This window comes from Oncorhynchus keta, chromosome 11, assembly GCF_023373465.1.
Source record: "Oncorhynchus keta strain PuntledgeMale-10-30-2019 chromosome 11, Oket_V2, whole genome shotgun sequence".
Taxonomy (NCBI): Eukaryota; Metazoa; Chordata; class Actinopteri; order Salmoniformes; family Salmonidae; genus Oncorhynchus; species Oncorhynchus keta.
Window position 1 is genome coordinate 46,712,136 of NC_068431.1, and position 27,757 is coordinate 46,739,892.

At 46.7% G+C, this 27,757-nt stretch overlaps 1 protein-coding gene across 5 annotated transcripts in view; it reads right to left on the reverse strand.

Moving 5' to 3' along the window:
* LOC118390395 (spectrin beta chain, non-erythrocytic 1-like) overlaps nucleotides 1-27,757 on the reverse strand; it is a 108,630-nt gene that overhangs the window by 31,105 nt on the left and 49,768 nt on the right. For all 5 annotated transcript variants that reach the window (XM_052457332.1, XM_052457331.1, XM_052457334.1 and 2 more), the window contains 2 exons: nucleotides 2,762-2,913; nucleotides 2,326-2,499 (listed from right to left, as the gene is read on the reverse strand). In XM_052457332.1, coding sequence (XP_052313292.1) covers nucleotides 2,326-2,499; nucleotides 2,762-2,913 — 326 coding nt within the window. The remainder of the gene's footprint in view (nucleotides 1-2,325; nucleotides 2,500-2,761; nucleotides 2,914-27,757) is intronic.

Genomic DNA, 27,757 nt, shown 5'->3' on the forward strand with positions numbered 1-27,757 from the left:
CATGTGGGGTTGAGGAATAGGACAGGACGGGCGAGGTGACCCATGTGGGGTAGAGGAATAGGACAGGACTTGGCAGGAAGGGGTGTCCCAGGTGGGGTTGAGGAATAGGACAGGACTTGGCAGGTGACCCATGTGGGGGGGTGACAGGACTTGGCAGGGTGGGGTGCCCCAGGTGGGGTTGAGAAATAGGACAGGACTGGGCAGGGTGACCCAGGTGGGGTAGAGGAATAGGACAGGATTGGGCGAGGTGACCCAGGTGGGGTAGAGGAATAGGACAGGACGGGTGAGGTGACCCATGTGGGGTAGAGGAATAGGACAGGACTGGGCAGGAAGGGGTGACCCAGGTGGGGTTGAGGAATAGGACAGGACAGGTGAGGTGACCCATGTGGGGTAGAGGAATAGGCCAGGACTTGGCAGGAAGGGGTGACCCAGGTGGGGTTGAGGAATAGGACAGGACTGGGCGAGGTGACCCATGTGGGGCAGAGGAATAGGACAGGACTTGGCAGGGTGGGGTGCCCCAGGTGGGGTTGAGGAATAGGACAGGACTGGGCAGGGTGACCCAGGTGGGGTAGAGGAATAGGACAGGACGGTGAGGTGACCCAGGTGGGGTAGAGGAATAGGACAGGACGAGGTGACCCATGTGGGGTAGAGGAATAGGACAGGACGAGGTGACCCATGTGGGGTAGAGAAATAGGACAGGACGAGGTGACCCATGTGGGGTAGAGAAATAGGACAGGACGAGGTGACCCATGTGGGGTAGAGAAATAGGACAGGACGGGCGAGGTGACCCATGTGGGGTAGAGGAATAGGACAGGACTTGGCAGGGAAGGGTGATCCAGGTGGGGTTGAGGAATAGGACAGGACTGGGCGAGGTGACCCATGTGGGGCAGAGGAATAGGACAGGACTTGGCAGGGTGGGGTGCCCCAGGTGGGGTTGAGAAATAGGACAGGACTGGGAAGGGTGACCCAGGTGGGGTAGAGGAATATGACAGGACTGGGCAGGGTGACCCAGGTGGAGTAGAGGAATAGGACAGGACGATGTGACCCATGTGGGGTAGAGGAATAGGACAGGACTTGGCAGGAAGGGGTGACCCAGGTGGGGTTGAGGAATAGGACAGGACTGGGCGAGGTGACCCATGTGGGGTAGAGGAATAGGACAGGACGGGTGAGGTGACCCAGAGGTGGGGTAGAGGAATAGGACAGGACGGGTAAGGTGACCCATGTGGGGTAGAGGAATAGGACAGGACTGGGCAGGAAGGGGTGACCCAGGTGGGGTTGAGGAATAGGACAGGACTGGGCGAGGTGACCCATGTGGGGTAGAGGAATAGGACAGGACGGGTGAGGTGACCCATGTGGGGTAGAGGAATAGGACAGGACTGGGCGAGGTGACCCATGTGGGGTAGAGGAATAGGACAGGACGGGTGAGGTGACCCATGTGGGGTAGAGGAATAGGACAGGACTGGGCGAGGTGACCCATGTGGGGTAGAGGAATAAGACAGGACTTGGCAAGAAGGGGTGCCCCAGGTGGGGTTGAGAAATAGGTCAGGACTGGGCAGGGTGACCCAGGTGGGGTAGAGGAATAGGACAGGATTGGGCGAGGTGACCCAGGTGGGGTAGAGGAATAGGACAGGACGAGGTGACCCATGTGGGGTTGAGGAATAGGACAGGACGGGTGAGGTGACCCATGTGGGGTAGAGGAATAGGACAGGACTGGTGAGGTGACCCATGTGGGGTAGAGGAATAGGACAGGACTGGGCAGGAAGGGGTGACCCAGGTGGGGTTGAGGAATAGGACAGGACGGGTGAGGTGACCCATGTGGGGTAGAGGAATAGGACAGGACTTGTCAGGGTGGGGTTGAGGAATAGGACAGGACTGGGCAGGGTGACCCAGGTGGGGTAGAGGAATAGGACAGGATGGCGAGGTGACCCAGGTGGGGTAGAGGAATAGGACAGGACTGGGCAGGGTGACCCAGGTGGGGTAGAGGAATAGGACAGGATGGCGAGGTGACCCAGGTGGGGTAGAGGAATAGGACAGGACTTGGCAGGGTGGGGCCCCCCAGGTGGGGTTGAGGAATAGGACAGGACTGGGTGGGGTGCCCCAGGTGGGGTAGAGGAATAGGACAGGACTTGGCAGGGTGGGGTGCCCCAGGTGGGGTAGAGGAATAGGACAGGACTGGGCAGGGTAACATGATAGGACTAGGGCGAGTGGTGTAGGTGAGGAACAAACAGTACTGGCCGGGGGGGTAATATTCACATGCACCTTCTACTCTCTAGAAAGGCATATAGAAAGACATTGTATAGAACATTACAAGGATTCACACGGTACCTGGAAGCGGAGGATGATGGTCCAGATGAGACCCAGGGTGAGGCGGTGGTTCCCGTCCACGATGTCGTGGGAGCCCATGTTCTCCAGGTGGACCTTCTGCTCCTTGAGGAACTGCAGGGCCTTGTCCACATTCTCCAGGCAGTGGATACGCATACGCCCCTTGGTGGGCTTCGGCTGGAGAGAGACGGGGGAGAGTCAGGTTGTGTGAGAGAGTGCTGGAATGAGACATGGATAACAGAGAGGGAGAGGAAGGGCGTACAGGAATGAAGACAGATTTCATTTTAAGCAGGGTGGAGGGCTCAAATGAGGAAAAGAATGAAGGAATGAGAGGGGGGTTTGTTCAGGACCAACAAGGTGAGTCATGAGTGATGGGTCAGGGTTAAGGTCAGGGTTAAGGTCAGGAGTCAGAGTTAGGAGGACAGAGGGAGTTACTGACCAGCTGTTCCCCTGACAGCACCTCCAGCAGGCGGATGAGCATGCGTCCATCTCTCAGGTCAGTGTACAGGTCCCCGATGCGGCACGTCACACGGCCCAGGTGAGAGTTCACCCACTTAGTGAAGGTTTTCTTCTGCACCGCTTCACGCTCATCTGGAGAGGAGAGCAGAGGGTAAAGGTGGGTTCCAGCGTGGGGGGGGGGGGGTAAACCAATCCTAAGCCAGCTCAGAGTGACTGGGAAGCAAGTGTGAAGTCATTCATTGCTTTGTAATAACCTACGTCCAATACTGTCAGGCAAATACATAGAGGGGATGCAATTCTTCACAAGACAAACACTGATGTAGTCGTATAAGCCCATTCAGAAGCCTGAATCACTCCTGAGACTGATGACAGGGTCAGTAACTCATGGGTACCTGAGCTCCGGTACGCAGCACTTCATTTCACAGATAAGCTATGCCACTAGGTCATTGGGATCGTCGAGTTGACAGACAGCTTTAGCAGAAGGTTCTTTAGCAGAAGGTTCTTTAGGCCCCTAACTGAACCTACGTGACTGGGCTGCTGAGACAGTCTGGATGGGAGACCGGCCTTGAACAGCCACGCTAACGGCTCACAATGTGGCTAAAACAAAACACAGGCCCTGGGTGAAGGAGGGTCAAGGAAGACGGGATGAAATGCATTGGGTTTTAAAAAAGGAGAACACGTCACGATAACGTCCCAGGAAGATAAAGGGGACGCCATGAAGCAGTGGCAGAGATATGGAGCAGGAGGAGTAAAACTCTGAACCTGCCTCCAAAACAAGGTGACCTCAATTCTAGGTCACATGGTCTGTGTGAGCTAGATCTAGTAGCTATGGGACCCCACACACGTAATAAACATAAACGCCTCGGGCAAATAAATGCCGGATCTCTATGGAAAGATGCATAATTCAAAGTTTTGTCAAAGTTGGGCCAGCTGTGTCTGAGATATCGCGGGTGACTTATGTAAGAAACTAACAGACGGAGACAGATCCACAATCCCTTTTCCGATTTCATCATGGGACACAATTAACTGCCCGAACAAAAAAACTAACTATAAAATGTAGACACAACGGAATAAAATCAGACGAACTATCCTGCGGCTGCGAGGTAAAAAAGCAGAGGACTTCACACAGAAGCCGTGTGAAATTGACTGTAGTAATTAAGGTGAAGATGAAAGCCTCTTCAAATCCTAACAGAAAAAAAGTAATGGCTTCACAATCTTAAAATTTGCCATGTGTATAAAAACCAAAGCCAAGCTGCTGAGTTTCACGTTGTTACGGAAAGCGTCACACCATCTCCAAGACCCAGTGAAACGGATGTCCATGTGAGAGAGAATTTGTGTGAGACACAGAAGGGAAAGCTCCGGGTGAGATGTCCCACGTGTGATATACGCTCCTCATGCTAATGGACCATGTTCCTTGTGACCTAGGCTCAGGTTGTCTGGCAGAAAACCTCTCCTCAAGGCAAAGTTATGTCACATTGTGACTAGGGGCTAAATGACGAGGGAGCTAGTTCTCCATCTGGCCAGGACGCTACCCTGCTGTCTCACGCCTCACCCACCCCTGGAGCAGGAGGTCCATTAGGCTCAGCTGTGCCCCACCTGGGTCCAGGCTAACAGCACCCTACACTGGGGCGAGGGACAGAGATAGGCAGCACCACGTTGCCTGGCCAGTGGCCCGCTGGTGCCCTGCCCGATGACAGGCACAGCGACCGGGCCGGGGAGCAGCTGGCTGCATGGCAGAGCGATGGTATTCCTGAGCTGATTTATGGCAGTACTTGAAGGATTAGGTGGCCACTTTATAGGGTTTAAGGAAGCCCCCCTATCCCTGCTGAGGATCCTTTCAATCAAACGCTAATGGGTTTTTTCAGGAGAGGAGGAGGGTGGCGGCGTGAGGGAGGGACATTGACAGGCAGGCAGCGGCAGGTCACTCCGAGATGACAGCCTGCAGACTTGCCAGCTCCCGTTGGGTGACACTAGGACGGAGTGAGGCATGGGTGTACCCTTTTAGGGTAGGAGGCAAGTTTTCAACTTGAAACGCTCTACATGTCCTCATCAAATACCATCTCAGAGAGTCTGGCTGTGGCAGCTGTTTTATTTATGGAGGGTAGAAGAGGAGGTTGGCATAATGAGTTAGGCCTGGCTAACTCGATAAACGTGACTCTACACTCTTACAAAACAAACTTCAAGAAAAACCACACGTCATATACTCCAAACGTATCTTTTAAACTATGTCATAGTAGATATATAATTAATATGCCCAAAGGCTCTGCTGCGGAGTGTAACGGAAGCTCCTCGCCAGTCTAAGCAGCAGCCTATTGTTGGACGTAATTGTTGGGTTCCACAGTAAGCAGGATTACTTCTAATGAGACGGACTGAGGTTTGCTCTCATCAGACCAGATACAGGAAAGCCCAAGCGATAATGGCGGACCATTCCATCTAACGGAACCCCTATTTACTGAGTGCGTCCCATGGCGACGTGCTAAACGTCTGAGGGGGGAGAGCTTAGTAAGAAACCAGTTCAGCGAGTTGCCGCCCTGGAGCCACACGAGACAAAACACAACTGAAACGTTGACTGTCCCATGTCAAATTGAACCCAGGACACCAAATAAAAATGGACCCATTCTGGAATGCATCTCTTTTTCTTTCACTACAAAGTAATAACCAAAGATCCCCAGCGTGACCCTCTGCCCTTCTGGTTGTTGACGAGGAAATCTGCTCCAGCTCCCCCGAAATAAATTCCCCTAAACCCCTCTGAGCTTGACCTGTGACCCCTGTGAAGCAGCTCTGACCTCCCCTGTACCCCTCTACTACACCTGACAAGGACTGAAATGTTACTTCTCCCTCTAGAAACATGGCTAGGGGGTACAGGGGACGCGCAGCAGTATGTCACTGTTTGACGGGCTGGGATTATAATGGGATGTTTGACGTCCATAAATTGTTAAACACGAGATAAAGAGAGCAATTAACAAATAAATGGAATTCCACGGCTGTGAATCTGGCTGCTCATGCAACAGAATACTTGCTCAAGTTATCTGGGACTCGGGAAGAGATCTTCGGGGTCTCGAGTGTGTGTGCGTGCGTGCGTGCGACCAGAACCAGTGGTTGTCATCTAGCACAAAAAGGAGAGGATAACCTCTCCCTCCTGGACTGAGTCTGTGCCTGGCAAACTTGACAGCTTCAGGGTCCTCGGCCAAGCCTGGCTGGAGTGGAACAGACAGACAGTGGCCTTCAATTCACCTCGGTACATGATGATCGGCTGTTCCAAGTGCCATTCCTATAAATCCCCTGCGTGTTGATAGAACAAACTATCCACAGCTCAGAAGGAGAAAACTTGAAATGGTGGACATGAATGTACTCTGCACAGAGACCTAAACAAGGTCACTGTGAAATACAACGGTCAGGTTGGGGCCGAAAACACTCAGAGTCAGAGCACAGAGCGAGAGAAGGGCCACGTGTGCAATGCAATGCAGTGCCAGTGGTGACCTGTTTTGTCAGGAAAGGGCTGCTTTGCAATGCAAAATGGTGTGTTAGCTGTCAACAGTTAGAAACAGGGCACAGTACTATACACACTCAAAACGGAACAATCAGTTCAAATAAATGCTCCTCGTGAGCTAATCACCTCCGAACAAAATGAGGAAGAGTCTTTCCTCACATTTCTATTTTGTTGGTATTTCACCCCCCTTTTCTCCCCAATTTTGATCTTGTTGAAATCAGACTGCAGTTGCCCGGCCAGCTACAAGGAGTTGCTAGAGCGCAATGAGCCAAGTAAAGCCCCCGCCCGCCCCGACCAGACCCTCCCTAAGTTAAGCCCCCCACCCGCCCCGACCAGACCCTCCCCAAGTAAAGCCCCCCGCCCGCCCCGACCAGACCCTCCCCAAGTAAAGCCCCCCACCCGCCCCGACCAAACCCTCCCCAAGTAAAGCCCCCCCGCCCCGGCCAATTGTGCGCCACCCTATGGGATTCCCAGTCACGGCCGGATGTGACACAGCCTGGGATTGAACCTGGGTCTGTAGTGACGCCTCAAGCACCGATATGTCGTGCCTTAGACCACTTTCACAATTTAATTATTCACAGGAGTGTTCCAGTAGAATGGCCATCATAAATGAATATGTTCCATGGTCTGGGTGGATAATATATTACTGTCTAACTAAGTCATATCCAAACAGCTAAAACATACTAAAGGTGTTGCCCAGAGCTGTGCTGCAGTAGAGTGAGTGGTAACTGAATGTTATAAAGTGTCCTAGAAAGAAGGAAATTAAAAACATGAATCATTCCAGCCAACAGCATTACAGCCTCTCTCAGGGGGATGGGTCAGAAACAACGACTGTCTGAATATCAAAATAGAGGATGGTCACTCCATCTGGACTCGGTACACTGCTGGCCAGTTAAGGGGGGCAGTGTAAATAGTCAGGTGGCCATTTGATTAAATGTTCAGCAGTCTTATGGCTTGGGGGTAGAAGCTGTTAAGGAGACTTTTGGTCCTAGACTTGGCGCTCTGGTACTGCTTGCTGTGTGGTAGCAGAGAAAACAGTCTATGACTTGGTGACTGGAGTCTCCAGTATTTATGTTGCAATAGTTTGTGTGTCGGGGGGGCTAGGGTCAGTCTGTTATATCTGGAGTATTTCTCCCGTCTTATCCGGTGTCCTGTGTGAATTTAAATATGCTCGCTCTAATTCTCTTTCTCTCTCTCTCAGAGGACCTGAGCCCTAAGACCATGCCTCAAGACTACCTGGCCTGATGACTCCTTGCTGTCCCCAGTCCACCTGGCCGTGCTGCTGCTCCAGTTTCAACTGTTCTGCCTGCGGCTATGGAACCCTGACCTGTTCACCGGACGTGCTACATGTCCCAAACCTGCTGTTTGAACAACTTGGTCACGTTCTGTTATAATCTCTACCCGGCACAGCCAGAAGAGGACTGGCCACCCCTCATAGCCTGGTTCCTCTCTACATTTCTTCCTAGGTTCTGGCCTTTCTAGGGAGTTTTTCCGTGCTTCTACACCTGCGTTGCTTGCTGTTTGGGGTTTTAGGCTGGGTTTCTGTACAGCACTTTGTGACATCAGCTGATGTAAGAAGGGCATGATAAATAAATGTGATGGATTCTGACACCGCCTAGTATATAGGTCCTGGATGGCAGGAAGCTTGGCCACAGTGATGTGCTGGGCCGTACATACTACCCTCGGTAGCGTTTTACGCCCAGATGCTGAGCAGTTGCAATACCAGGCGGTGATACAACCGGCCAGGATGCTCTCGATGGTGCAGCTGTAGAACTTTTTGAGGATCCGGGGACCCATGCCAAATCTTTTCAGTCACCTGAGGGGGAAAATTGCAGTGATTGAAATTGCGAGCCCTCTTTTTGTACTGTGGTGATGGACCCGTTTTATGCTGTGGTGATGGACCCGTTTTATGCTGTGGTGATGGACCCGTTTTATGCTGTGGTGATGGACCCGTTTTATGCTGTGGTGATGGACCCGTTTTATGCTGTGGTGATGGACCCGTTTTATGCTGTGGTGATGGACCCGTTTTATGCTGTGGTGATGGACCCGTTTTATGCTGTGGTGATGGGCCCGTTTTATGCTGTGGTGATGGACCCGTTTTATGCTGTGGTGATGGGCCCGTTTTATGCTGTGGTGATGGACCCGTTTTATGCTGTGGTGATGGACCCGTTTTATGCTGTGGTGATGGACCCGTTTTATGCTGTGGTGATGGACCCGTTTTATGCTGTGGTGATGGACCCGTTTTATGCTGTGGTGATGGACCCGTTTTATGCTGTGGTGATGGACCCGTTTTATGCTGTGGTGATGGACCCGTTTTATGCTGTGGTGATGGACCCGTTTTATGCTGTGGTGATGGGCCCGTTTTATGCTGTGGTGATGGACCCGTTTTATGCTGTGGTGATGGACCCGTTTTATGCTGTGGTGATGGACCCGTTTTATGCGATAACATTGATGATTTGACTGATTTATGAGGTGATTGGTCAAATTTGCAAGCTCTTGCATAATATGCGGGGAATTACAAAATAAAAATGCAATCGCAGAATCCTGGACAGACTGAGTAGGTTCTTGTCAAGGCTCTATACTGAATGACGGACGCGAGACCGTTGCTGTTGTGAAAGGAAAATGGCACCTTTTCCTGCGTTACAGACTTTGCAATAAACAAGCCGAAGGGACAACGACAGAAATAAATGTTTCATCATCACCATCTCCCAACAAACACAGTGTTCCTCCAAGGAGCTCATGACTGTGGAAAGAAGATGACAGTGGCAACCACACCCTTCAGCTAGATTGCAGAGACAGATAGCCATGGAACAAATTAGAGTCTCGTGAGCACACACCCCCCTAAAAACTAAAACAAATTGGTGGTAAAAGCATCTCTATTGTTGAATGACTTTTCAGCCAGAAAAACTAAATGACAAGGATGAGTAACAGGAGTGTGATACGTTTGGGATTGAATCTGGATAAAAAGCATTAGAAATGCTAGTCGTCACGTCCACTGCCTCCTCATCTCCCGGGGCACCAGAAGCAAAGACACAGGAATGACAGACTATGAGACATGTCCACACATCAGTCTAAAAACCCTCCGGCTGCTATAACTCACTCTAATTCAGGTGTGAATAATGACAGTTTGAGGTGACATTTTCCAGCTGCAAAAGCATCTTCTTTCCTCTCCTAAGTTAGTACCCTTGAGAAGCCCCTGGCTTAGGTGAATGAGTGTTGGGTTTCATAGGCTTGTGGAACAATGGAGGTACAACTTACTCTCCTGCTCGGTCTCCCCACCGTCTTCTGCGTGTCTGAAGGCTTGACAAAGATTGAGAGGAGTAGGACAGTGGGCTACCGAGTGGCGCACCGGTCTAAAGCACTGCATGTCAGTGCTAGAGGCGTCACTACAGACCCTGGTTCGATTCTAGGCTGTATCACAACCGGCCGTGATTGGGAGTCCCACAGGGCGGCACACAATTAGCCCAGCGTCGCCCGGATTAGGGTTTGGCCGGGGTAGGCTGTCATTGTAAATAATCATTTGTTCTTAACGGACTTGCCTAGTTAAATGAAGGTTAAATAAAAGATAAGCTTGGCTGTGTGATTGTCAGTCAGCAGAAGCCCATCAAAAAACACAGATCGAATATCTGCGCCTTAAGGACGATTATGGCCTGGACTTGACACACAAACAAGCATTTGTGAGTGCACTTACACACGTATGCATCTACGCACAAAACACAGAATGGAATAGAAAAACAGTCACAGACCCACCCTTGTGGTGTAAAGTAAAAATACTTTACAGAACGAAAGTCTTTTTTGGGGGGTATCTGTACTAACAATTCATATTTTTGACTACTTTCACTTCATTCCTTAAGAAAATATTGTACTTTTTACTCCATACATTTTCCTTGACACCCAACCGTGCTCGTTACCTTTTGAATGCTTAGCAGGACAGGAAAATAGTCAAATTCACACACTTATCAAGAGAACTTCCCTGGTCATCCCTACTGCCTCTGATCTGGTGGACTCACTAAACAGAGAAACTTCAACCCCTGCCTCTGTCTGGTGGATCCAGAGAACATCCCTGTCAACCCCTGCCTCTGATCTGGTGGACTCACTAAACAGAGAACATCCCTGATCAACCCTACTGCCTCTGATCTGGTGGACTCACTAAACAGAGAACATCCCTGGTCATCCCTACTGCCTCTGATCTGGTGGACTGCCTCTCACTAAACAGAGAACATCCCTGATCAACCTTACTGCCTCATCTGGTGGACCCTAAACAGAGAACATCCCTGATCAACCTTACTGCCTCTGATCTGGTGGACTCACTAAACAGAGAACAGATCAAACTGATGGACTCCTAAACAGAGAACATCCCATCCCTACTGCCTCTGATCTGGTGGACTCATTAAACAGAGAACATCCCTGGTCATCCCTACTGCCTCTGATCTGGTGGACTCACTAAACAGAGAACATCCCTGATCAACCTTACTGCCCTGATCTGGTGGACTCACTAAACAGAGAACATCCCTGATCCCTACTGCCTCTGATCTGGTGGACTCATTAAACAGAGAACATCCCTGGTCATCCCTACTGCCTCTGATCTGGTGGACTCACTAAACAGAGAACATCCCTGGTCATCCCTACTGCCTCTGATCTGGTGGATCCCTCAACCCTACTGCCTCTCAACTCACTAAACAGAGAACATCCCTGGTCATCCCTACTGCCTCTGATCTGGTGGACTCACTAAACAGAGAACATCCCTGATCAACCCTACTGCCTCTGATCTGGTGGACTCACTCAAACAGAGAACATCCCTGGTCATCCCTACTGCCTCTGATCTGGTGGACTCTAAACAGGAACATCCCTGGTCATCCCTACTGCCTCTGATCTGGTGGACTCACTAAACAGAGAACATCCCTGATCAACCCTACTGCCTCTCATCTGGTGGACTCACTAAACAGAGAACATCCCTGGTCATCCCTACTGCCTCTGATCTGGTGGACTCACTAAACAGAGAACATCCCTGGTCATCCCTACTGCCTCTGATCTGGTGGACTCACTAAACAGAGAACATCCCTGGTCATCCCTACTGCCTCTGATCTGGTGGACTCACTAAACAGAGAACATCCCTGGTCATCCCATCCTGATCTGGTGGACTCACTAAACAGAGAACATCCCTGGTCATCCCTACTGCCTCTGATCTGGTGGACTCACTAAACAGAGAACATCCCTGGTCATCCCTACTGCCTCTGATCTGGTGGACTCACTAAACAGAGAACATCCCTGATCATCCCTACTGCCTCTACCTCTGATCTGGTGGACTCACTAAACAGAGAACATCCCTGGTCATCCCTACTGCCTCTGATCTGGTGGACTCACTAAACAGAGAACATCCCTGATCAACCCTACTGCCTCTGATCTGGAGGACTCACTAAACAGAGAACATCCCTGGTCATCCCTACTGCCTCTGATCTGGTGGACTCATTAAACAGAGAACATCCCTGGTCATCCCTACTACCTCTGATCTGGTGGACTCACTAAACAGAGAACATCCCTGGTCATCCCTACTGCCTCTGATCTGGTGGACTCACTAAACAGAGAACATCCCTGGTCATCCCTACTGCCTCTGATCTGGTGGACTCACTAAACAGAGAACATCCCTGGTCATCATCCCTACTGGCCTCTCAACCCTACTGCCTCTGATCTGGTGGACTCACTAAACAGAGAACATCCCTGGTCATCCCTACTGCCTCTGATCTGGTGGACTCACTAAACAGAGAACATCCCTGATCATCCCTACTGCCTCTGATCTGGTGGACTCACTAAACAGAGAACATCCCTGGTCATCCCTACTGCCTCTGATCTGGTGGACTCACTAAACAGAGAACATCCCTGGTCATCCCTACTGCCTCTGATCTGGTGGACTCACTAAACAGAGAACATCCCTGGTCATCCCTACTGCCTCTGATCTGGTGGACTCACTAAACAGAGAACATCCCTGGTCATCCCTACTGCCTCTGATCTGGTGGACTCACTAAACAGAGAACATCCCTGGTCATCCCTACTGCCTCTGATCTGGCGGACTCTAAACAGAGAACATCCCTGGTCATCCCTACTGGATCTGGACTCACTAAACAGAGAACATCCCTGGTCATCCCTACTGCCTCTGATCTGGTGGACTCACTAAACAGAGAACATCCCTGGTCATCCCTACTGCCTCTGATCTGGCGGACTCATTAAACAGAGAACATCCCTGGTCATCCCTACTGCCTCTGATCTGGTGGACTCACTAAACAGAGAACATCCCTGGTCATCCCTACTGCCTCTGATCTGGTGGACTCATTAAACAGAGAACATCCCTGGTCATCCCTACTGCCTCTGATCTGGCGGACTCATTAAACAGAGAACATCCCTGGTCATCCCTACTGCCTCTGATCTGGTGGACTCACTAAACAGAGAACAGTCATCCCTACTGCCTCTGATGGACTCCTAAACAGAGAACATCCCATCCCTACTGCCTCTGATCTGGTGGACTCACTAAACAGAGAACATGCCTGGTCATCCCTACTGCCTCTGATCTGGTGGACTCACTAAACAGAGAACATCCCTGGTCATCCCTACTGCCTCTGATCTGGTGGACTCACTAAACAGAGAACATCCCTGGTCATCCCTACTGCCTCTGATCTGGTGGACTCACTAAACAGAGAACATCCCTGGTCATCCCTACTGCCTCTGATCTGGTGGACTCACTAAACAGAGAACATCCCTGGTCATCCCTACTGCCTCTGATCTGGTGGACTCACTAAACAGAGAACATCCCTGTCATCCCTACTGCCTCTGATCTGGTGGACTCACTAAACAGAGAACATCCCTGATCATCCCTACTGCCTCTGATCTGGCGGACTCATTAAACAGAGAACATCCCTGATCATCCCTACTGCCTCTGATCTGGCGGACTCATTAAACAGAGAACATCCCTGGTCAACCCTACTGCCTCTGATCTGGCGGACTCATTAAACAGAGAACATCCCTGGTCAACCCTACTGCCTCTGATCTGGTGGACTCACTAAACAGAGAACATCCCTGGTCATCCCTACTGCCTCTGATCTGGTGGACTCACTAAACAGAGAACATCCCTGGTCATCCCTACTGCCTCTGATCTGGTGGACTCACTAAACAGAGAACATCCCTGATCAACCCTACTGCCTCTGATCTGGTGGACTCATTAAACAGAGAACATCCCTGATCAACCCTACTGCCTCTGATCTGGCGGACTCATTAAACAGAGAACATCCCTGATCAACCCTACTGCCTCTGATCTGGTGGACTCACTAAACAGAGAACATCCCTGGTCATCCCTACTGCCTCTGATCTGGTGGACTCACTAAACAGAGAACATCCCTGGTCATCCCTACTGCCTCTGATCTGGTGGACTCACTAAACAGAGAACATCCCTGATCAACCCTACTGCCTCTGATCTGGCGGACTCATTAAACAGAGAACATCCCTGATCATCCCTACTGCCTCTGATCTGGCGGACTCATTAAACAGAGAACATCCCTGATCAACCCTACTGCCTCTGATCTGGTGGACTCATTAAAACACACATGCTTCATTTGTAAATGATGTCTGAATGTTGGAGTGGCCCGTGGCTTTCCGTAAATAAATAAAAAACAAGAAAATGGTGCCATCTGGCTTGCTTAATATAAGGAATTTGAAATCATTTTTTGATACTTAAGTATATTTTAAACCAAATACTTTTTAGACTTCCACTCAAGTAGAATTTTACTGGGTGACTTTTACTTTCACTTGAGTCATTTTCTATTAAAAAAGGTATCTTTACTTTTCCTCAAGCATGACAGTTGGGTACTTCTCCCACCACTGCTTGTACTTAACCAAACCCCAGTGTTCTCTGAACAGAGCCAGGAGTCAAAGAAACTCCTCTGAACTCAGGTGATAAGTCACCCAACGACTTCATCAAATCAAGACACATAGGTTTGAAATCCTGAAGAGCACATAAGAGAGAGAATCTGGAAAGTCACATATTAACATTAGAAACTCAATGACTTATCTCCCGACACTATTCCTGACCCAAGGAAACAGATGAGGTTGAGTAGAAACAGCTGTACTGGGAGACTTGGAGTCAGTAATAGAGAGGTCTTCCTCAAGGCCCAGCCACAAGGTTCTAAAGCCTCACTGTTGTCATGGACACACACGCTTCCTAATGACTCAAGGTAAACACTGATAGGATAGAAATATATGGCATTACACCACAATAATGGCTCTGTGGCTTCCACAGTTCAGAGATGTCAGAAAATAGCATTTCCTCCTCATAGGACGCCACAGCCTCGCTGACAGTGGCTTTTTTTGCCATGGGTCTTTGTGAGAACATCTGCCATGTCACATACACCCACCCACCTCCTCTGGGGATCATACCTGCCCTGGCGCTTACAAAAAACAAACCAGTAATAATAGCCGCTTCACTCTCGCTGCTGCTTCTCTCTCACACAACAAGAGCCAGACAATAGCGTGTGGTTTTCCCTCATAGCTGAGCGTGCGGTTACCTTTCCAGAGGTAAGCCGGGGCGCTGCAGAGGAAGCCTGGTCAATGAGCCACCTGAGGTGGATTACACTGCTGGGAGGGAGGGTGGGGGGGGCACATTCCTCCTGATGCTGGTCATGTTGTGACAGCACCCAGCCCTGCGGAGGAGGAGGTAACAGGGTGCTAACAGAAACCAGGCTCAACCCTTCCCTGTCCCACGTCTCCTAATAGCAGACCCAGTCAGGAGGATACACAAATCTCTGCTGTGTTTGCTCATCATACACAAGCACTTCATCAGCTGTGTAAAATGCTTCAACTTAAAAGCATAGTGTATTAGAACAAACTGTACCACTGTCCTGTCTTAATGACTCAAAATCATCTGTATTCAGAGTGTATGGCATTCACACGCACTATAAAGTGTGTATGGCATTCACACGCACTATAAAGTGTGTATGGCATTCACACGCACTATAAAGTGTGTATGGCATTCACACGCACTATAAAGTGTGTATGGCATTCACACGCACTATAAAGTGTGTATGGCATTCACACGCACTATAAAGTGTGTAATGGTATTCACACGCACTATAAAGTGTGTAATGGTATTCACACGCACTATAAAGTGTGTATGGCATTCACACGCACTATAAAGTGTGTAATGGTATTCACACGCACTATAAAGTGTGTATGGCATTCACACGCACTATAAAGTGTGTATGGCATTCACACGCACTATAAAGTGTGTATGGCATTCACACGCACTATAAAGTGTGTATGGCATTCACACGCACTATAAAGTGTGTATGGCATTCACACGCACTATAAAGTGTGTATGGCATTCACACGCACTATAAAGTGTGTATGGCATTCACACGCACTATAAAGTGTGTATGGCATTCACACGCACTATAAAGTGTGTATGGCATTCACACGCACTATAAAGTGTGTATGGCATTCACACGCACTATAAAGTGTGTATGGCATTCACACGCACTATAAAGTGTGTATGGCATTCAGAAGCACTATAAAGTGTGTATGGCATTCAGAAGCACTATAAAGTGTGTATGGCATTCACACGCACTATAAAGTGTGTATGGCATTCACACGCACTATAAAGTGTGTATGGCATTCACACGCACTATAAAGTGTGTATGGCATTCACACGCACTATAAAGTGTGTATGGCATTCACACGCACTATAAAGTGTGTATGGCATTCAGAAGCACTATAAAGTGTGTATGGTATTCACACACACTATAAAGTGTGTATGGTATTCACACGCACTATAAAGTGTGTATGATATTCACACGCACTATAAAGTGTGTATGATATTCACACGCACTATAAAGTGTGTATGGCATTCGCACGCACTATAAAGTGTGTATGGTATTCACACGCACTATAAAGTGTGTACGTAAACTGAATGTACAAAACATTAAGAACACCATTTTGAGTTGCGTGTACACAGATTTGCAGATGTTATCGCAGGTGCAGTGAAAATGTTGTGTTTCAAGCACAAACAGTGCAGTAATACGTGGTCTGCGACTGAGGCCGGTTGGACGTACTGCCAAATTCTCTAAAACGATGTTGGAGGTGGCTTACGGTAGAGAAATTAACATTCAACTCTCTGGTGGACGTTCCTGCAGTCAGCATGCCAATTGCACGCTCCCTCAAAACTTGAGACATCTGTGGAATTGTGTTGTGTGACAAAACTGCACATTTTAGAGTGGCCTTTTATTGTCCCCAGCACAAGGTGCTCATGTGTAATGACCATGTTGTTTAATCAGCTTCTTGATATGCCACACCTGTCAGGTGGATGGATTATATTGGCAAAGGAGAAATGCTCACTAACAGGGATGTAAACAAATTTGAGAGAAATAAGCTTTTTGAGAGTTTGGAACATTTCTGGGCTCTTATTTCCGCTCATGAAACTTGCGGCCAACACTTTAAATGTTGCGTTTATTTTTGTTCAGTGTATTTACACTGAGTATGCAAAACTTAAGAATACCTGCTCTTTCCATGACAGACTGACCAGGTTAAAGCAATGATCCCTTATTGATGTCACTTGTTAAACCCACTTCAAATCAGTGTAGATGAAGGGGAGGAGACAGGTCGAAGAAGGATTTTTAAGTCTTGAGACAATTGAGACAGGGATTGTGCACGTGAGGGTGAATGGGCAAGACAAAAGATGTAAGTGCCTTTGAACGGGGTATGGTAGTAGGTGCCAGTAGCACCAGTTTGGTGTCAAGAACTTCAACACTGCTGGGTTTCTCACGCTCCAAAGATTCCTGTGTTTATCATGAATGGTCCACCACCCAAAGGACATCCAGCCAACTTGACACAACTGTGGGAAGCATTGGAGTCAACATGGGCCAGCATCCCAGTGGAATGCTTTTAACACCTTGTAGAGTCCAGGCCCTGACAAATTGAGGCTGTTCTGAGCGGAAAAGGGGCGTGTGCAACTCAATGTTGTTCCTAATGTTTAGTATACTCAGTGTACTGCAAAGAAACAGCGCTACCTTGTTTATCAGCGCCATCTTGGTCATACAAAAACAAAATTCTTGAGTCCGACCTGCTACCCTCCAATTGAACCCCAACAACATCTGATGATATCTGTGCTGAAACACTGATAAGAACGGTGATCTGAAGGTAATCCAGGCAGAAATGCAGCCAGTGGTAATCTTGTGTCTGTGAGGCCCATGCAGGCTTAGCCTTGGCTTGAGACTTCAGGTCAGATGGGCAGATAGTGAACCTCCCTGGCAGGTAGCTACAGTAGACGGCATTGTAACATGTAGCCTACCTAACATACAGTTTGACCCCTTTGAGTATGCCATGACCTTTCACTACTGTATGTCATCTACTGTCAGAGCAATGGTGGAAGGGGGAAATAAAGACAAGCCGTGACAAGGACAGTTGGCGGTTATAGATGAGGGCAACAGGTCCTTTGACGGCTTGTTGAGGAAGTGGGTCCACTTGAAAACATGATGCTTGACTGAACTGATATGGTGTATCATTTAAAAGAGAAAAGTTCCCTACCCCCTGGTTCCTTGGCATGGAACATGAAGCGGTCTCTCTTTAGGACCGCCTTCATGGCGAATTACATGCTGGGTCTGAATGCTTTACAGCAGCTCTACTAACTAACTGATCTCTAGCATCTTCATCAAGGGCATACACTTCAGGGTCTGCTATTATCATGGCTGTCTCAGATGGTGTCATTTCAAAAATGTCTTCACACCATATTGACAGCAAACTTGAGGCACTGTATACACAACACGCTCTGTGTCAGAACAGTCCTTTAGCCCTGTGCCAGTAGTGATGATTACGTCACATCTACCAGAGACAGAGATGATTGATGTGTTTTTTTGCCCATGTGCCTCTAATTGAACATGTCCACCTTTGCCCCTTCATCCAGTAATCCTCCTGTATTCTACAGTCCACTCCATGTCATGGCTTACCAGTTCTAGTCTCTCCAGTCAGTCATGCAGCGGCAGGTGCAGTAGAACATATAGTGGTACAGTCCTGTGCCAGGTATCTCTGCTGACTGATGTGTTGCTCCAGACCTGGCAGCTCTCACCACTCCCACAGTGCCATCCGTTTTGTCACTAAAGCACCTTATACCACCCACCACTGCGACTTGTATGCTCTAGTCGGCTGGCCCTCGCTACATATTCGTCGCCAGACCCACTGGCTCCAGGTCATCTACAAGTCCATGCTAGGTAAAGCTCCGCCTTATCTCAGTTCACTGGTCACGATGGCAACACCCATCCGTAGCACGCGCTCCAGCAGGTGTATCTCACTGATCATCCCTAAAGCCAACACCTCATTTGGCCGCCTTTCGTTCCAGTACTCTGCTGCCTGTGAATGGAACGAATTGCAAAACAAAATCGCTGAAGTTGGAGACTTTCATCTCCCTCACCAACTTCAAACATCAGCTATCTGAGCAGCTAACCGATCGCTGCAGCTGTACATAGTCTATTGGTAAATAGCCCACCCATTTTCACCTACCTCACCCCCACACTGTTTTTATTTATTTACTTTTCTCCTCTTTTGCACACGAATATCTCTACCTGTACATGACCATCTGATCATTTATCACTCCAGTGTTAATCTGCAAAATTGTAATTATTCGCCTACCTCCTCATGCCTTTTGCACACATTGTATATGGACTCCCCTTTTTTTCTACTGTGTTATTGACTTGTTAATGGTTTACTCCATGTGTAACTCTGTTGTCTGTTCACACTGCTATGCTTTATCTTGGCCAGGTCGCAGTTGCAAATGAGAACTTGTTCTCAACTAGCCTACCTGGTTAAATAAAGGTGAAATAAAAAAAATGTAAAAAAATAAACTTGAGGACAGGACACAGAATGGGCTTTGGCCAGAGGGAGACATAGGATTTCAAACGTGGTGCAATAGATATCTAGACACAATAGGAGCATTTCGTTAGAACTGAACAATGCCTGTGTGTATGCATTCCTGGGTACTGTTTTCCTCCTACCACTGACCAGTGCTCTCTGCAGATGAATTGGTTCACAACATTCCCCACTGCACATAACCAAGGGTTTATGAACAAGCATCTGGCCAGGCTGCCTGGTGTTGGCCGTCTGCTAATCATTACTCTCGAGTCTTCTCCCCCTTCCACTCCTCCTCCTATCTTCTCCTTCTCCTCTCCAGTGTTTCAGCTGCAGTCATTTTGCTGTGGCGATGCTCCACGGCAAAGTCATTGCGGCCATGCAATTTATTTTTATTTTCTAACAAGGCGCAATTTGAAAATGTTGGAACAGTCCACATTTACTTTTCCTCCACAAACAAAACAAGTACTGACTAGAAAAAAAATCTGAGAACCACATGGTAGAATAGTTTTACGTTAGGGCTGTCCCTGACTAAAAACAAATCTTGGTCGACCGAGAGTCATCCTCTTCTTTTGAGCAATTGATAGTTCGAAATGGGGCCTCCCAGGTCACGCAGTGGTCTAGGGCACTCTGGGTTCACGCCCAGGCTCTGCCGCAGCCGGCCGCGACTGGGAGGTTCGTGGGGCGATGCACAATTGGCCTAGCGTCGTCCGGGTTAGGCCGGTAGGGATATCCTTGTCTCATCGCGCACCAGCGACTCCTGTGGCGGGCCGGGCACAGTGCGCACTAACCAATGTCACCAGGTGCACGGTGTTTCCTCCGAAACACATTGGTGCGGCTGGCTTCCGGGTTGGATGCGCGATGTGTTAAGAAGCAGTGCGGCTTGGTTGGGTTGTGTTTCGGAGGACGCATGACTTTCGACCTTCATCTCTCCCGAGCCAGTACGGGAGTTATAGCGATGAGACAAGATAGTAACTACTAATAATTGGATACTATGAAATCGGGTATAAAATGTGGCTGTCTATCTTCACTTGTAGCCTGTGAGAAAGACCCAATCTTTTTTAGGGTGCATTACGGCCACACAAAGGGGATGCCACCGTGAAATTTGAGGCATTATCAAGTGCTTGTCAAATTGTGAATGATTGCGAGACTGATAAAGTGTGTACATCCTGCGCAAAGAAACAAAGCAGAGCTTTTTCAAATCATCATTAGGGGTTGCATCATGCAGCCTTACAATGTATTAAAAATCAAACATCATATAGCCCAACATTTGTAGAACTAAAGTTACATTAACTCCAAATTAAGCATTTTTTTTGTTTTGTTAACCGAACACTACAAGAATAGCCACACATGCGCACTCCCTCAAATCGTTCGTTCAATTGTATTCTTCATACTATAAAATAATAATAAATTCTAAGCAAATCTTGTCTCTTGTCTATTCTGTTCTGAAATAAAAATTCTGAACCTGTCTAAAATAAATAAATGATTTATTGTGAAGGTGTAGGCTATACTACATGGATTTATTGTGAAGGTGTAGGCTATACTACATGGATTTATTGTGAAGGTGACTATATTAAATGGATTTATTGTGAAGGTGTAGGCTATATTAAATGTTCTGAAAATATTAAATATTTAAGGCTATATTAAATGGATTTATGAATGCTTCTTTAGAACCTGCTATATTAAAATAAATAGGCTATATTAAATGGATTTATTGTGAAGGTGTAGGCTATATTAAATGGATTTATGGAAGGTTTATACTACATGGATTTATTGTGAAGGTGTAGGCTATATTAAATGGATTTATTGTGAAGGTGTAGGCTATATTAAATGGATTTATTGTGAAGGTGTAGGCTATACTACATGGATTTCTTAACATGTAGATGTTCCAAAAGTCAGCATCAGTGGCTTGTAGACTGTGTGGAAGCCAGGAGATGCAAAATGTGTTTATGTTAATTAACGGTCAATTACCGTGAGACAGTTATTTGCTCGACAATCACCGGCTGACAAAATGTCATGACCGCCACAGCACTACCCCTGACCCTGTAAAGTCTGCCCTCCCTCGTATCACCACCACTGGGCTGCCTGCTTGAGTAACCAGCACCAGCGCCTCCAGTCACCTCGTCCTGAGAAAGAATGAGGAAACTACCGGCATCAGTCAGTCAGTATGCCTGCCTGCCTTTACGGCCTTTTGTCACACACTCACCTACTGATACAGGATTATTATGGGGATCCTGTCCAAGGCCCAAGGGCACTACAAACACCCTCACTACCTGACAGCCCTCTCTGAGACAGACTTATAAATTCAGCTCTAGTACCTAGAGAGAAAGAATCTGTCTATTATTCATGTAGACAGATACGACCACAACATAATGTTCCACTGAAGCCATCGGTTTTGCCAGAGGCTTTATTCTGCATTTATTTGAATTTCAATTCTGTTTATTGTAATGACGTTCGGTGTAGTGACATTTACTTTCGGATGCGTTTGCTTGTTATTCTGTATTCATGTGGATGTTCAACTCGGAATTAAACATGTACCTTTACTTGTAATCCGCTCTGGATAACAGTGTAATGTAAACGGAGCATAAACGGGATCAATACCTACCGTAGGAAGAGTTTTTATTGGGCCAGGAGTGTGAATGTGTGAGAGGAGTAGGCAAGGTGACAATTGGCGTACCGTATGTTGGTTTGTTTATTAGTGTGTGTGTGCCTGCGCTGCGTGTGAGTAATACCCTCATCAGAAGGGCACTGTTAGTGCAGTCAGACGCTGCTCCTTCAGCTCTGTAATTGAACGCTGAACTGGGCTTAAGGATCCATTTCTCAGCCAGCTCCCTCAAGCAGCTCCAATACAGCCTGTGATTAGAGTCTAGAGCCAGGGTAATCATTAACACTGGCCCAGCCAGCCACCCACCCACCCACACGCAGGGAGAAAAAAAAGAGACTATAAAATAAGTAAGGGATAATAAGAGAGGCTACGCGTTCTATGGAAAATAAGGAATGACGTGGAAGGTGTGTTCCAAGACACGCTAGCGGAGTTGAACTGACCTTCCACGGAGTTGCATTGTTTTCCAGAGAATGTCCTTCAAGCCAATCAGAAACTAGTATTCAACAGTGTCATGGTATAAGTTATGGATAAACGCCGACGTTCTGTAGATTACCTTGGGAAATAAGAATGACCTGTGTTTACCTTTGATGTTAAATGACATTATGCTTATGCATGTAATTAGAATCACAACTATTTTAACATTATTATTCTCTTAGCCAAATAATATATTCACAAATGTAAATGGGATGGAAAAAAATGTCTTGTTCTTTCATTGAACTGTTACAATTTTATAAAATCTCTCAAACCTGCCTTGTCACATTAATGATGTCCTGAATTATTCATGTTTTTTGTATTAAACATGTTTTTTTGGGGGGTCACCTGGTGTTCTATATGGTTTTGTTCATTGTATTCACAGGACTGTCCCTGTATTGATGTGTAATATTGTTGCAATAAATTTAAATAATGGAAATAATCAACGCCGCAGCCTCGGTAATGTACAGAACGGAGGCGTTTATCTAGCGTATAGCACAGTTGCCAGAGAAAACAATAGTAAAGAACACATTTCCTGGAAGAAATGAAACATTTGTAATACTTTCATTTTTATAAGAAAATGCACACTTTCTCATCTTTTGATTGCTAGAGAATATATGGAGGTTCTATATTGGCAAAGTTATTTTTCCTTGCTAGCCAACTAGCTACGGCTAACATGGTCATGATCTCTGCAGCCAAAATAACAGCAAAGTAGATACATTTGCGTTTGTTCAGCCTGTTTTCTATTGACATTCATTTTGATACATCCATAACAATGAGTTGATGATGCCCAATGTTACATGGTCTATACTATCAGATGTGCTATTAGCAAGAAGCATTATCACCTGTAGCCCAACTAATGAAGTGATGTGGCTATAAAATGTACATAGTCTGAAGCATGGCGTTTTTAAAATCGCATAGAACACAAGCCGACTAGGTAAATAGGTAAACTATTCCACTATGGGGTTGTCTGATTTTCCTTTAATAACAAAATTGCATGGCAATGTTGTTATTATCAGGCTGTTCCGAGGGCAAAACATGTTTTTCATCGTCACAGGTAGGTGCAGTGAAATGTGTTGTTTTACAGGGTCAGCCATAGTAGTACGGTGCCCCTGGAGCAAATAAGGGTTAAGGGCCTTGCTCAAGGGCACATTGACAGAGCCTTATCCACTCAGATATTCAAACCGGCAACCTTTCAGTTACTGACCCAACGCTCTAACCACTAGGCTACCCTGCCGCCCTATTAGGAAGGTGTTCTTAATGTTTTGTACAGTGTTATGGAAGACTTTAAACCCGGAGAAAACAGGGTTTAATCGAATTGGAGGGTTCTTGACTTAGACCAATCTTCCATACAGAATCTATCCAGCTCCTTGATATTCTTCATCTGCGCATATTAGGGGTGTACCTACCGGGCCATACTCATATTCATAACTGTATCCGTAGATTGACAGTTGGATTGGAAAACATGGAAGTGTTTTAAGATGCCTAAATAGGCTTGATGTTGGCAGAATACTGCATGTTTATAGGCCAAAAAAGCTCCAGATTCGGAGCAGCGTGCAAAGTGTGAGAGACTGTCATCAATTTGCAACGGGTAGAGAAGTTCGCTGTCAGGAAGTTAAAGCTTGGTCACAAATGGGTCTTCCAAATGGACAATGACCCCAAGCATACTTCCAATGTTGTGGCAAAATGGCTTAAGGACAACAAACTCGAGGTATTTGAGTGGCCATTACAAAGCCCTGATCTCAATCCTATAGAACATTTGTGGGCAGAACTGAAAAGGCGTGTGTGAGCAAGGAGGCCTCCAAACCTGAGAAATGGGCCAAGATTCACCCAACATATTGTGGGAAGCTTGTGGAAGGCTACCCGAAATGTTTGACCCAAGTTAAACAATTTAAAGGCAATGCTACCACAAATACTAATTGAGTGTGTGTAAACTTCTGACCTACTGGGAATGTTATGAAAGAAATAAAATCTGAAATAAATCTCTACTTTATTTTCTGACATTTCACATGCTTAAAATAAAGTGTGATCCTAACTAACCTAAGACAGGACATTTTTACTAGGATTAAATGTCAGGAATTGTGAAAAACTGTATGTAAACATCCGACTTCAACTGTACCTTGTAGCAAACGTCCTCAGCATTTGTCTATTTATCATAGTAGCAGGCTAACTAGAGCCAGCAGCAATCTTAAACGACCCAACCGAAACATGCAAGGATAAGTGATCGGGTGAATGAAGCAAAGCGAATGAACGGAGAAATAAGGCTTCGCTCTATCCAATCAGAGCCGCAGGGTCAACGTACAGCCCACCCTTCTCTATACATAAAGACAAACTAGCAAGTTGAGTTACTTAGACCACATAACACCTCAACACTTAATTGAAAGATGAACACTGGCACCGAAAAAAAATAAGATTATATCAAACAAAAAGTTACTCTGACCATAATCATATCAGGACAATTGCCCATATCCGTTACATTACTTGTTTTGTCCGACTACTCGGCACACCCCTAGCGTATATACAGTAGACTGCCCTCTTCGGTTCAAACCACAGGTTTTCAACGGGGTTCAAGTCCGGAGACTGAGATGGCCATTTCAAGATGATGATTTTGTGGTCAATTAACTATTTCTTTATGAATTGTTGTGTGTGCTTTGGGTTATTGTCTTGCTGGTAGATCCACTTTCGGCCCAGTTTCAGCCTCCCAACAGAGGCAACCATGTTTTTGGCTAAAATGTCCAGGTACTGGGTAAAGTTCATGATGCTGTTGACCTTAAAAGGGCCCAGGACCAGTGGAAGCAAAATAGCCCCATAACATCACAGATCTACCACCATATTTCACAGCAGGTACAGAGTTATTTTCAGCTTATGCATCCTTATGTCGATGCCAAATCCACCACTGGTGTGCGAGGCCAAATAGCTTTATATTTTTTAGCTCATCTTTGTCAAGGGGGACAATCATTGTGTACCTGAATGTATATAGAAATGCGTCATGCATGATGACACACACACACACACACACACACACACACACACACACACACACACACACACACACACACACACACACACACACACACACCTTGTATCCCTCACTTCCTTATCTAACAGATGTAACCCTCATATTTTGTCAATTTGAATTCCGACACCTATAATAATGTAATGCAAAAAAAAGAAGAGAAAGGCTGTGAAGGGGAAACACATTTGAAAATGCAAAGTTAGGTTGCGCAACGGTTTGGTTCACATAGCCAGTTTATGCTAAAATTGGAATTGAGAGTTACTCATTTAAAAAAAAAAAAAATTTAAAACTGTATAATGTCTTCTCTGCCCCATGGCAAAATGTGTAAAATTGCAGGAAATGAGCAAAATGTTGTCTCTGTTGCCAAGAGGGCCGCTAAGACCAGCCACTACCAAGCAACCCCCCCTTTAAAAGTAGGTTTTATTAGCTGCCTCATCACAGCAGTTGCACGTGCAATAATAGGCTTGCTATTGTTGAATGTTTTCATTAAGCTCTTAATGAAATATGTCTGTTCGTTGTATGCATGTTTTCTGTTGGTCACATCGTTTTACTGTTTGTTGACCGGTTAATGTGATTTGGTTAGTCGGCAGCAAAAATGACCGAAATTTGCATCCCTAATCCATAAAGACGTCAGAGCAAAACGCAGGTCAGACCACACACAGCTTCAGAAGGAAACACGCAGCTGCCAAACAGGCAACATCAAAACAGAGTCTCTGAGCAAGACTGGTTGTAAGAAATTCAAAAGGTACAGGGGATCAATTCAACTGACAGCATGTTTCTTCGGCAACCATTTATAGTAGCCCATCAGTACAACGCTACATCTTTGTGAGCCACAGCTCACCTGTCCTCTGTGGGTTAGCCAAGGACAGCACAGCAAAATGGCTGTGCAGTATGTGCTGCTGTCATATTTATCCTACAAGCGCCAGGGCAAGGACTCCCCCTGACATGACTGCTCCTGACATGTCTGCAGAAGGACAACGAGCTGAAGGACAAAATGCAGAAGGGCACAAAACCACACATGCAAACTTCCTTTTCTCTACAATAACATAACCGCCCAAACAGCTGAAGTCTTCAGAGAATAGGGCTGATGTGACCCAACCCTCAGTGCTGCTCAACCACAGACTAGCCACGTGTGACGCCGGTTATTTTGTATTCTTTACAGCTTGTGGGCACAGGCATAAAAACAAATGGAGTGTGTCACCTGATCTGGTGCCAGCTCAGTCCATGTAAACCTCAATAAATACACTGAAAGGCAAACAGAAAGGGCAATTTATAGCAAAAGTGCCAACTTTTGACTTCTAGAGAACACCTCTATCCGTGGGTAACCGATAAAGTATGGATGGGTCTCTAAACCCGTCTCCCGCTGACTGTGGAAGGTGGAGGTATGGACCCTACCCAGGCCTCTCTCGCTCTCTGTGCAGCTGCTGCGGGGAGAAGATGAAGACGGCCCAGTCCCCTGGGATGGAGGCAGAGCAGAGACACCCCTCAGTCATAACATCTGGACACAGAATGGGCGTCAACAGGTAGCAGCTAATAGCCCCTCAAGACCCCAAAGCTGGAGTATTCTGCTGCTTTCCCAAGTAGGAAACTGAAAATAAAAACTGTGTCAACAAAAGCATCCTTATTAAAAGGTATCATGTGTGTGTGTGTAGGGTAAATCCCAACCTTGGAAATGTGAATCTAAGCTGGAAGCCTCTAGGACTAGGTTTAGTAAATCCAGAGATAAGCCTACTATAGAGCCTTCTACTACACCTGTAATGTGACTGAAAAATGGGAAATAGATCTCAAGTGTCACTTCTTAAATAAAAGTAAAGGAACAAAAGGCTGAGGAAATGGAGCGTGTCAATGACCCGAGGAAGGAAGACTGGACCATGTCTTCTATTCCCTCAACACTTACACCTACTCCACAGGGCTCAAACGCTCCGAATAGGAACAATCCCTATTGGGTGACAGCCACGTGACCTGTATCTAAATTAGAATAACACTACTACAGTGCAACAGGCTGCCTGTGAACAAAGTGAACCACAATAATGGCTTCTCTCTGCCCTACCAACTAGGGATGTGACAAATCGCCGATTTTGTTAAAAGTTGAGAATACATTTTTTTTCTGGTTTTATAGCAGTAAGGCCAAATTCAATATTTCATCAAATAATTATTAAAATATATTTTTGTAATACTTCAAGGGGTCTTACAATTCAAAATCAAATAGCCAAATGATCCTTGGTATGACCTTAACCTGTTACTCCTACCCCCTACTTTTTCGAACATTCTGTTAAAAATCGCGCAACATTTCAGCGCCCTGCTGCTCATGCCAGGAATATAGCATATGCATATAATTAGTATGTGTGGATAGAAAACACTCAGACGTTTATAAAACTGGTTAAATCACGGCTGTGACTATAACAGAACGTACGTTTCATCAAAAAGTGCAGGAAAATCTGATCACTGAAAATGGAAAAATATATCCATGCGCGACTTGAAGCTCCTCAAGCTCATTACCATAACGCAACGTTACCTA